At 52.4% G+C, this 11,502-nt stretch overlaps 1 protein-coding gene and 1 non-coding gene across 2 annotated transcripts in view; one reads left to right on the top strand and one right to left on the bottom strand.

Moving 5' to 3' along the window:
* Nucleotides 1-2,298: 2,298 nt before the first annotated feature.
* Nucleotides 2,299-11,502, bottom strand: part of vps11 (VPS11 core subunit of CORVET and HOPS complexes) — a 22,533-nt gene continuing 13,329 nt past the window's right edge. Inside the window, exons 9-16 of the mRNA XM_007911435.2 lie at nt 7,876-8,019; nt 6,975-7,166; nt 6,576-6,737; nt 5,672-5,811; nt 5,385-5,587; nt 4,674-4,845; nt 3,846-4,068; nt 2,299-3,216 (exon numbers count right to left, since the gene is read on the bottom strand). Coding sequence (XP_007909626.1) covers nt 3,049-3,216; nt 3,846-4,068; nt 4,674-4,845; nt 5,385-5,587; nt 5,672-5,811; nt 6,576-6,737; nt 6,975-7,166; nt 7,876-8,019 — 1,404 coding nt within the window. The 3' untranslated portion in view covers nt 2,299-3,048. The remainder of the gene's footprint in view (nt 3,217-3,845; nt 4,069-4,673; nt 4,846-5,384; nt 5,588-5,671; nt 5,812-6,575; nt 6,738-6,974; nt 7,167-7,875; nt 8,020-11,502) is intronic.
* trnaa-agc lies at nt 8,047-8,118 on the top strand. The gene has a single exon. It is a non-coding gene; the product is annotated as a tRNA-Ala (tRNA).

An 11,502-nucleotide genomic window follows, 5' to 3' on the forward strand; every position in this document is an offset into this window, starting at 1 on the left:
ACCCCCTACCAACCTGTCCACTCTCCCCACTCAGCAGGCTCTGACCTGCTTCATATCCCCCACCTTGCCAACCCCACCACTGGTAGGTGGGCCTTCAGCCTCTCTGCCTTCATTCTCTGGAACTCCAAGCCACAGTCACTCCACCTCACCCCGCCCTTGCCTTCTTCAACAATTACAACTTGCACTTATATAGCACCTCCACGCAAGGTAGCGTCTCAGAGCTTAACAGTGGCGAAGTCTGGCTCCAAGCCGGGTGGTGGGGATATGACCATAAGCACGCTCGAAAAGGAAGGTTTTAAGGCGAGACTTGAAAAAGGGGAGAGGGGGGACAAGACGGAGTGTTGAAGGAGAATGTTCAAAGTTTCTGGGCATGGTGGCTGAAAGCACGACCTCCAATGGTGGGGTGGAGGGTGTGAGGGACGAGCATGAGGTCGGTGCCAGTCGAGCAGAGGCATCGGGTAGTGGATTGGGGAGTGAGGAAGTCGGAGAGGGAGGGAGGTGCCAGGGAGTGAAGGGATTTGAACACGAGAGTGAGAGGATCTTGAAGTCGATCTGTTGGGTGATGGGGCGCCAGTGGAGCCTGGGCCAGAGCTGGGGAGGTGTGGGGACGGAGTTTGGTTGGGGTCAGTATGTGGACGGCAGAGTCTGAATGAGCTGATCTGGTGAATGGTGGAGCCGGGGAGACCGGTGAGGAGGGGGTTGGAGTAATCCAGGCGGGAGGTGACAAACACACGCACCAGGGTTTCGGCTACATTTGGGATAAGGTACGTTCGGAGGGGGGGGGGCAATGTGGGGGAGGTGGAGAAAGGGGATCCTGGTCAAAGACCAGATGTGGGGGAGGAAGGACAGCTGGGGTTTGAAACGGACACCTAGGTTTACTGCCCCGCACCAGGCTTCGCGACCACATCACTCCCACCCTCGCTCGCCTCCACTGGCTCCCCATCCCCCAGAGAATCGAATTCAAGATCCTCATCCTCACCTACAAGGCCATTCACGGCCTCGCTTCCTCCTACCTCTCCGACCTACTATCCCCCTACCTACCTGCCCGTACCCTCCGTTCCTCTGGCTCCGGTCTGCTCCACATTCCCCGTCCCAACTGCCCCACCATTGGTGGCCTTCAGCCTCTCAGCCCCGAGGCTCTGGAACTCTATCCCCCAGTGCCTTCGCCGCTTCCTCCCTTTCCTCCTTCAAGGCCGGTCTCAAGACCTTTCTCTTTGACCTTCAGCCTTCAGCTCCACTCTCGACTCTCTTCCCCCTCCTCGCCCCCTCCCTTCCCTCCCCTCACCCTGACCATTTCCCCCCTCCTCGCTCCCTCCCTTCCCTCCCCTCACCCTGACCATTTCCCCACTCCTCGCTCCCTCCCTTCCCTCCCCTCACCCTGACCATTTCCCCTCTGCTTGGGTCCTGACCCAATTGTACAGCGCCTTGGGACGTCCTCCCGACGTGAAAGGCTCTATAAATGGAATCTTGTTGTTGTAGATTGTGCACTGGTTTGGTGAGTCTTAGGGAGAGCTCAGGGAGGTTGAGGAGTTTAGATCCACAGGAGCGAAGACGTCTGGTCCACATTCAACTGCAGGATGTTTGCACTCATCAAGGCCCTGATGTCAGCCAAATGTCTTCAAGACCCTCTTGTTCGATAGTGGCTTTGGTCAGGTCCCTGACCTCTACCCAACCACCAGCTTGGGTGCAGATGCCTGACTGTCCAGCCCTTTAGGACGTTTTCGCCTGACATGAAAGGCACTATAATAATAATAATAATCCTTGCACTTTATAAAGCGCCTTATCAGGCTGTACAAATGTAATTTGTTGTATTGTTGTATTTACCCGGTGCTGAAGTTAACCTTTGAAGCTGATTCCCCTTTAAATTCAACAATAACATGCATTTTACACAGCATCCCTCAGAGTAGCGTCCCAGAGCGCTCGACAGTGATGGACCCTGATGCTCAGCCGATGGGAGGGGGAGGTGATCATAGGCATGGCCGAAGGTCTTCAGGCACTGAAGATGGGGAAGGAGAGGTCAGTGAGCACATGACTGAGCTCCAGTTCATCTCATGGGTTTATTTTAATTTTTCGAATGCCAATAAGCATTTTTTCAGCTGTACAAGTAAACAATCTAGGCGAACACCCCACATTCACACACAGAGCAAAATAATAATAATTATTGCATTTGATATAGCGCTTTATCACGTCGAGATGTCTCAAAGCTCTTCACAGGATACACTGTAAAGTGACTCTATTTTTTGTAGGCGAAACGTGGCAGCCAATTGCACACAGCAGCGTCTCACAAACAATCGCAAATTGACCAAATTATTATTTTATTTATTTATTAGCAGGGATTATTTACTATCCAGAGCAGTGAGGCAGAGCAAGCGGTAAGGGGCCTGGTGGGGGAAGGTGGTCTCTCCATCACACACACGTGTTGCTACACACAAGGCAGGGACTGAGTGTGATACAGAATGGTGGTGCCGAGTTAGTGCGGGTTGGGGAGGGAGTGCAATGGGGACAACTGGCTGGTGACATTGAATGAGGTAGCACACAAGCAAACAAAGAAAACATACAAAATAATTCATGTTACACAAGATAATCGGGTGGTGAGGAGAAGGGGGAGAACAGGAGAAATTAATGCTGGAGATCAAGGAGCGACAGAGACTGTGCACAGGACAGGAACAGGATCAGGACTGCTCATGAGTCTGGACAGGCAGCTCCCAACAACTGCCTGTTCTGGTTTATTCCACATGAACCGGGGGCTTGATCTAAAATGTCTGACAAGAGAGGAATCCCCCCACCTCCACATACGTCCTTTGGGAAGGAGACAGATTCTCTCGGCCACACGACAATGGGTATGATGAGGAAGGCGGAGAGAAAACACGTTAGACATTGCTCTTGGCCGGGTGGTGACTGCAGTAACAACCCTGTGTGTAGCCCAGCAACACACCCAGCAGCTTCCGACAGGCTGAAATCTGGGATTCATGTAGCCATGAGCTTGCCGTCGTCATATCTCAGAGTTTAGTTCCACGTTATATTAGCGGGGCTGGGTGAGCCGGGGGGCTAGGCGTGCCTCTTAGTGTGTATGAGGAGGTCACGCTGGAGCCCGGTGTCGATGCTGACTGTCGCTCCCCTCCCCGTGGGGGGCTCCGTGATCAGAGTCAGCTTGTTAAAGACCCCACGACCAAAGTAATCCGCCACCACGGAAAATCCATCCTTCGAGTATTTCAGCTGCAAATGAACACACAGAGAGGAAACGTTAGATACCAAGCTCGATGCAAAACGTCCAACAAGAGAGGAATCCCCTCTCCCCTCCACCATATTACAGCACATGGAGACGGATCATTATCTGCCATGAAAATGATTATCCTCATTCACACCGATCCTCTGAATGTATAAACACGGAATACAATTAAGTATTTTTAAATACAATTATCATTATTGTTCCACATAATCATAATCCTTGGAATTGATACAGCGCCTTATCATATCGTTGAGACGTCTCAAACCGCTTCACAGAATATACTGTAAAGTGTAGTGACTGCATTTTGTGACTGAAATGCGGCTGCCAATTTTGCACTTCAGCGTCCCACAAACAGTCGTGGATTGAGTGACCACATTATTATTTTTTTATTTTTAATAACATTTTTGAAGGGATTATTACCTCCAGAAAAGCGATTTGCCAATCAATTAACAACCGGGTTCCTACTTACTGCTGTGTAAACATGATGTGTGTGGGGTGCAAGGAAACTTGCCCGGGAATCGTACCCAGGTCCTCTTGGTTGCGAAGCGAGTGAACTATTGAAAAAAAACCAGGACTTTGTGAAAACCCAGTAGAGTGGCCTCGGGCGGTTACTTACCTGGTGCTGGAAAGTGTCGTGAAGGTCTCGCTTCTGCTCCTGGGCCCGGATCATGTCAGTGACCTTGCGGTTCTCCGGCATGCAGGTGGGACATTCAGAGTCGTGCTCGGCGTAGCTCTCGAAGCAGTGCTGGTGGAAGGAGTGTGAGCACAGAAAGTGCACAGACGGCAGCTCCAAGGCACTGCTGCAGATGCTGCACTTGGTTTTCTGGAAGATCTTGGCGCTGGATAACATCAACAACAACTTGCATTTATATAGCGGCCCCTCACACGCAGGCCAGCCCCTCACACGCAGGCCGGCCCCTCACATAGGGTGGGGCTACCAACTAGCCAGACAACTAACAACCGGGTTCCTACTCACTATCACAAGGCCTCGCTACTGGGATTGTATCAGAATGCCACCGGGCACCACGGAGCCGGGATGGCATGACCTCGAAGCTCCACACAAACTGCGCTGGTGCTCAGGCCCCAGAACGGCTGGAGGTTCAGGGCAGCTACAGAGAAACTATTCCCTCTGGTGTGGAATCCAGAACATCTTAACATTAGAGCTAAGCCACTTAGGAGTGAAATCAGAGGCGGTTTTTCACACACACACAAAGGCCAGTGGGAATCTCTCTCCCCACAGAAGGCTGTGGTTTATGGCTGATCCATTCACACTGTCCAGACTGAGGTGGAGAGATGTTGATCAGGTCAGCGGATCAAGGGATATGGGGCAAAGGCAGGTAATTGGAGTTGAGGTACAGGTCAACCATGATCTTACAGAATGTTGGAACAGGCTCGAGGGGCTGAATGGCCTCCTCCTATTCCTATGGGAGGTTCAGTGGTTCACCTGGTTTTCAGCTCCTGGATCTCATGGCGCAGTCTGCGTGTCTCCTCACGGTATTGCTGCACTCGCTGCTCGTCCTCCCGGATTTGCTCACTCTCCTGCTGCAGTTTGCTGATCAGGTAATCCTTGATGACGGAGAGCGTGGCCGTGGAGTTGTGAGCGAGCGTCTGGACCACTGGGCACCGCGGCGACAAAGACACATGTCAGAATCCAGTGAGAAACCAACCTTAACCACTGGGCCTTACACACCTCGACACGTTTCAAAGACCTTTAATAATAATAATCTTTGCATACAGCGCCTTATCACATCTTCAAGATGTCTCAAAGCGCTTCACAGAATATAGTGTATAATTGACTGTATATTTTGTGGCTCAAAAGTGGCACCAATTGCGCATAGCAGTGTCCCACATACAGTCACGGATTGAGCGACCAAATTATTATTATTTTTATTATTACCCCAGAAAAGCAATCTGCCAATTGACTAACAACTGGGTTCCTACTGACTGCTGAGACGCCGTCCGGCGTGGAAGGCGCTGTATAAATCCAAGTTGTTGTTGTTGAAATTTACCAAACGTTTTGCTCTACCGGGAACTGAACCCGGGCCCTCTCGCTTGCGAGGCGAGTGCTTTTTCCTCTTCCATAGAGGGAGGGGTGTGACAGGTAGGATGGGTTGAGGTGGGGGGGAGGAAGGGGTTAGTTTACGGCAACTCTTACCCAGCAGCGGGGGCATGAGGTTGTTGGTGTCGATGTGTTGCAGCACGCGGCTGATATATTCTTTACAATCTTCCTCCTTACGGGCAAAGTATCCGAGCGCCTGCTCCCACAAGCAGGGCTCCTGCTCCCCGTACTGCTCACATGTGTCCAGCACTTTGGCGAAGGCCTCGTTCTGCATGTGATAGTGCATGATCTGCTGGTACCTACTCACAGAAGAGGGGGTGAGAGACCAGCAATGCAGCCTTTCCCCCTCCTCCCCCACCTCCCCTGACCCTCGGGTTACTCACAGACGCCCCTGCTCGTACAGGTACAGCACTCCGTCCTTGAAGTTGTGCATCTGACACAGCACCAGGGCCTTGTCCAACACGTCCTTAAACAGCCCACCTCTCAGCAGTGCCATGGCTTCCTCCTGCAGCTGCCACTTGGCCTAACAGAGGAGAAATGGGATTGAAAGGAGAGCCACTTCAGAGATGTGTTAGTGCTATAGGTGCCAAACACAGGAGAGATTCCGGCCCCCCAGCGCCTTTTCACATCGGGAGGATAATGATAATCTTTGCATTTGACACCTCATCACGTTTTCAACACGTCTCAAAGCACTTCACAGGATATACTGTAAGGTGAATTGACTGTATATTTTGTGGGCAAAACGCGGTAGCCAATTGTGCACAGCAGTGTCCCACAACAGCCGTGGACTAAATGACCAAATTATTCTTTTTTTTGAAGGGATTATTACCCCCGGAAGAGCGATCCACCAATTAAGTAAGAAAGCTTGCTTAAGGTTTTGCCCTCTCACTTGCGAAGCAAGTGCAAAACATTGCGCAAGTTTCCTTAGTCCACACGCCTCTGTTTACCAGCAGTCAGTAGGAACCCAGTTGTTAGTTGATTGGCAGATCGCTTTTCTGGGGTTAATAATCCCTTCAAAAGGACGTCCTCCTGACGTGAAAGGCGCTATACAAATGTAATCTTGTTGTTGTTGTTCAAAATATATACATATATAAAAGAATTTGGTGACTCAATCCATGACTGTTTGTGGGACACTACTGTGTGCAATTGGCTGCCATGTTTCACCCACAAAATACAGTCAATTCACTATACAGTATATTCCATGAAGCGCTTTGAGACGTCTTGAAGATGTGATAAGGCGCTGTATCAAATTCAAAGATTATCAATTATTATTATTATTATTAAAACCTGTGTCTCGTCCTCGTGAGCCCAATCCTGGAGGCGGAGCTCGAGCAGGGTGTCGTACACAGCCTGGGGGGAGTCAGGCTGCTCCACCATCATGTGCTCCAGGAACATCTTCAGCTCCCGAGGGTTGTTGGCGAAGATCGGAATAAACTCCTCGGAATTAGCCTGAAATCCAAGAGGAAAAATATTACTCCACTGAGTGTGAGCGAGTGTGTCACTGCTGAAAGAGAGTCGGGGAGTGTGAGTGTGTATGTGAGTGTAAGACTGTGTGAGAGTGTGTGTGAGTGTGAGAGAAAGAGTGTGTGAGAGAGAGAGCGCGAGTGTGTGAGAGCAAGAGAGAAAGAGGGTGCGTGAGAAAGAAATTTACAGCGTGAATGACTGCACAAGAGTTCCAGGCTATACCTTCCCCTCGTGTTGGCTCTCTGTGTCAGGTTGAGGGTCTTTGCTGGGTCGATAACCGGTGCACAGGACCTTCAGCAGCTCGGTGGTCTTGTCTGGCGCGTGGTGCATCAGGGTTTTCCCGTATTTCTTCATGTTGCTCTCGGCCTGCTCAAAGGGCAGCTTCCCGATGTAGTGCAGAGCTTCCTGGTAATTCTATAATTATAACAATAATAATCCTTGCATTTGATACAGTGCCTGGTTACATCTTCAAGACGTCTCAAAGCGCTTCACAGGATACGCTGTAAAGTGAATTGACAAATCAAGATCAAAAGCACGGGCATGCTGGTAGGGGGTAAGGAGAGGTAGGAGAGGAGCCTAGGCCATGGCTTTGAAGGCGTTGCTGTATATTTTGTGGGCGAAAGGCGGCGGCTAATTGAACACAGCAGTGTCTCACCGACAGTCGTGAATTGAGTGACCAAATTATTATGTTTTAGAAGAATTACTCACTCTGGAAAAGCGATTCACCAATCAGTTTCCTACTGACTGCTAGGTATGTGGAGTAAGGAAATTTGCCCAACGTTCCCTGCCTGGGAATTGAACCTGGGTACTCTCGCTTGTGAGATGAGCGCTCTAACCACTGAGCTACAGGACTCGCTACCAGGTCTGAATCTAACACCCAAGAGTTAAATGATTGCGAGCATAGAATGAAAAGCGGCCGCTAAGGTAGAAGCTAGCGGGCGGGAAGCACAGCTCTGGGTTTCTCAGTGTAATTCTCTGTTATCTGAATCAACAACAACAAATGACATTTACACAGTGCCTTATACGTCAGGAGGAGAGGATGAGAGGGGGAGTGGGTGAGAAGGTGAAGGGCTGAGAGGCTGAGATGGGGGGGGGAGAGGGAAAGGGAGAGGCAGGCGGTTACCTTGATGTCCTCCAGCTGTATTTTCAGGTACCACTGATGATGTAGATGTCTCTCTGCTAGGTAGAGCGCATGCTGGTAGTAACCTGCCTGGCGCAGCACCCTGATGGCCGTCTCCACGTCAAAGTGCACCTCACGCTCGCTCATCTGTGGGGACAGAGGAGAAGTTATAGGTGTCCTGTAGCTCAGTGATGAGAGCACTCGCCTAGCAAGCGAGAGATCTGGGTTCAATTCCCGGCCGGGCAAAACCTTGGGAAAGTTTCCTTACTCCACACACCTGATAATAATCCCTCAAGAAAAAAAAACAATAATAATTTGGTCACTTCAACCCACAACTGTTTGTGGGACACTGCTGTGTACAATTGGCTGCCGCATTTTACCCACAAATATACAGTCAATTCACTTCACAGTGAATCCTGTGAAGCGCTTTGAGACGCCGAGAAGACGTGATAAGGCGATGTATCAATACAAGAATCATTGTTATATAATTAACCAGCAGGCGGTTTGCAGCGTCCCCACAGGCCAACGATGGTAATGGCAGAATAATAATCCTCGCATTTGATATAAAGCCTTATCACGTCTTCGAGATGTCTCAAAGCGCTTCACAGAATATACTGTAAACAACAACAACAAGATTGCATTTATAGAGCGCCTTTCACATTGGGAGGACGTCCCAAGGCGTTGGACAATTGGGTCGGGACCCGAGCATTGGGGAAATGGTCAGGGTGAGGGGAGGGAAGGGAGGGAGCGAGGAGGGGGGGAAATGGTCAGGGTGAGGGGAGGGAAGGGAGGGAGTGAGGAGGGGTAGAGAGTCGAGAGAGGAGCTGAAGGCTGAAGGTCAAAGAGAAAGGTCTTGAGACCGGCCTTGAAGGAGGAAAGGGAGGAAGCGGCGAAGACACTGGGGATGGAGTTCCAGAGCCTCGGGGCTGAGAGGCTGAAGGCCACCGATGGTAGGGCGGTTGGGGCGGGGGATGTGGAGCAGACCGGAGCCGGAGGAACGGAGGGTACGGGCAGGTAGGTAGGGGGATAGTAGGTCGGAGAGGTAGGAGGGAGCGAGGCCGTGAATGGCCTTGTAGGTGAAGATGAGGATCTTGAATTCAATCCTCTGGGGGATGGGGAGCAGTGGAGGCGAGCGAGGGCGAGGGCGAGGGTGAGGGTGGGAGTGATGTGGTCGCGGTGTCTGGTGCGGGACAGTACACGAGCTGCAGAGTTCTGAATGACCTGCAGTGTGGAGGGAGGGCCGGGAAGGCCGACGAGGAGAGAGTTCCCATAGTCCAGCCTTGAGGTGATAAAGGTGTGGACCAGAGTTTCAGCCGCGTGAGGGGTGAGGTAGTGCCGTAGTCTCTGGCGACATTCCGGAGGTGATGGAAGGCGGTGCCAGTTGTGGCGCAGATATGAGGGAGAAAGGACAGCTCAGGGTCGAACAGAACCCCGAGGTTCCTGATGGCTTTGAGAGGTGGAGAGTGCGGAGCTGATGCTGTCAGCGCCTGAGGTGCGGAGGCGCTGATGGAGCCAATCAGGAGGGCCTCAGTTTTGCGCACGTTGAGCTGAAGAAAGTTGTCTCTCGTCCAGGACTCGATGTCGGACAGACAGCTGTCAGGACATCGGGGGTCGTGGAGTTGAGGGTAGAGGAAGAAAGGTAGAGTTGGGTGTCATCCGCATACGTGTGGAAGTTAACCCCATGATGTCGGATGATGTCACCACAGGGGGAGCATATAGAGGGTGAAGAGGAGGGGACCGAGGACAGAGCCCTGAAGGACACCGCACGAGACAGTGCGGGGGGTGGAGGAGAAGCCATTTGCAGAGACAAAATGAAGACGGTGGGAGAGGTACGACCTAAACCACTCAAGGACAGGGCCTTGAAGGTTGAGGTGGGAGGACAAGCGGTGGAAGAGGATAGAGTGGTCGACCGTATCGAATGCGGCTGATCGGTCGAGGAGGACGAGGAGGCAGAGGGAGCCCTGGTCGCAGATGGTCAAGATGTCATTGGTGACCTTGACCAGGGCAGTTTCCATGCTATGGGCAGCATGGAAGCCGACTGGAGGGGTTCGATTTTGAGGAGGTCCAGCCAGATTTGCCGGTGGACTGTTAGGCCAGATTTGAGGCAGGTGCGTTCAGCAGCCCACACCTGGCTCTTCAGTGAGCGGAGGTGGGTGGTGAACCAGGGGGAGGAGTGAGAGTAAGAGACAGTACAGGAGGTGATGGGGGCAAGAGTTTCGAGTGTGGAGGAGAGGGTGCTGTGGAGGAGGGTGAGAGCAGAAGAGGGTTCAGTGAGGGATGAAGGCCAGAGGGAGAGGAGTTCAGAGGACTCCAAGGCAGTGGTTAGGGATTGTGGGGGTAACTTCTTCCAGGGGCGGTAGAAGATGATGGTGGGTCTGGTGGGGAGGGGGGTGGAGGTGGTGAAGGAGATGAAGTGGTGATCGGAGACGGCCTTGTCGATAATGGTGACATCTGAGACACTGATCACCAAATCGAGTGGGTGGCCGTGACTGTGAGTGGTGGAGTTGATGTGGAGGGAGAGGTTGAGCGAGGAGAGGAGGGAGGAGAAGTCCGAGGAGATGGAGCAGAAGGGGGTGAAGTGCAGGTTGAAGTCGCCCAGGATGATGAGGCGATCAGAGCAGAGGCAGAGAGATGTTAGGAGGGTAGAAATATCGGAGATGAAGGTGGGAGAGGTTTTAGGGGACCAGTAGAGGAGGAGAATTTTGAGTGAGAGATGGGAGGGGTGGGAGAGGGTGAGGTGCTCAAAAGAGGGGAAAGAGCCAGAGGAGTAGGGGGGTAGGGCAAGTGGTGTCCTTGAGATAAGGGCTACACCACCGCCATGGCAGTTGGGGCGAGGGATGTGGTGGGAGGTGTAGTCGGGTGGTGTGGCCTCTGTGAGGGGGAAGGTGTCCCTGGGGTGAGCCAGGTTTCAGTTAGGGCCATGATGTCAACGCTCTCATCAAGGATGAGATCGTTGATGACCAGGGCCTTGTTACAGAGGGAGCGGACGTTTTGTAGTCCGATGTGGAGGGAGCGGTTGACAGAAGGGTGTGTGGGGAGGGAGGGGGGTCCAGGTTGTGAGGCAGGGATGGGGGAATGGGGATAAGGGAGGAGAGGTTGGCTCCCCGGGTCTGTTTCCGGGGTGGCTGGCGAGTGTGGTGGGGAATGGGGCAATCGGTGTGGCTGCTGCTGGACAGCCAACGCCGAGTGCCATGGTGAGCCCGGCCGGCGGAGGATTCCCAGGAGAGATGCAGCGGGGGGAAGGTTTGGGGGGAGAGAGGAGTGGGGAGGGAGGGAGGGGTTGTGGGGGCTCGGGTCAGAGCGGCAGCTATAGTGCGCACGCGGGGACCGGGAGCGAGCGGTCAGGTGGGCGACATTAGGGGCAGCCAACCCAACAGGACCATGGTGTTCCCTGATGCGAGCCCCGGGGGTGGGGGTGGGGGGGCGCGGAGGAGTTTTTTTTGTAAAGTGTAGTGACTGTGTATTTTGTGGGAGAATCTGATGCATGTTCCACACTGAGACCCTCCCTGTAGTGAGCAGCAATGTTGAACCGCAAAGACAGCCAACAGAATGGCCTCATACAATATTTGCAAATTAAACCAAACTTGAGTTGGGAATCACACCCCTGTCTGTACTTAGCATAAGTACTTA

The sequence above is a fragment of the Callorhinchus milii genome, unplaced genomic scaffold (assembly GCF_018977255.1).
Source record: "Callorhinchus milii isolate IMCB2004 unplaced genomic scaffold, IMCB_Cmil_1.0 Scaffold25, whole genome shotgun sequence".
Lineage (NCBI taxonomy): Eukaryota > Metazoa > Chordata > Chondrichthyes > Chimaeriformes > Callorhinchidae > Callorhinchus > Callorhinchus milii.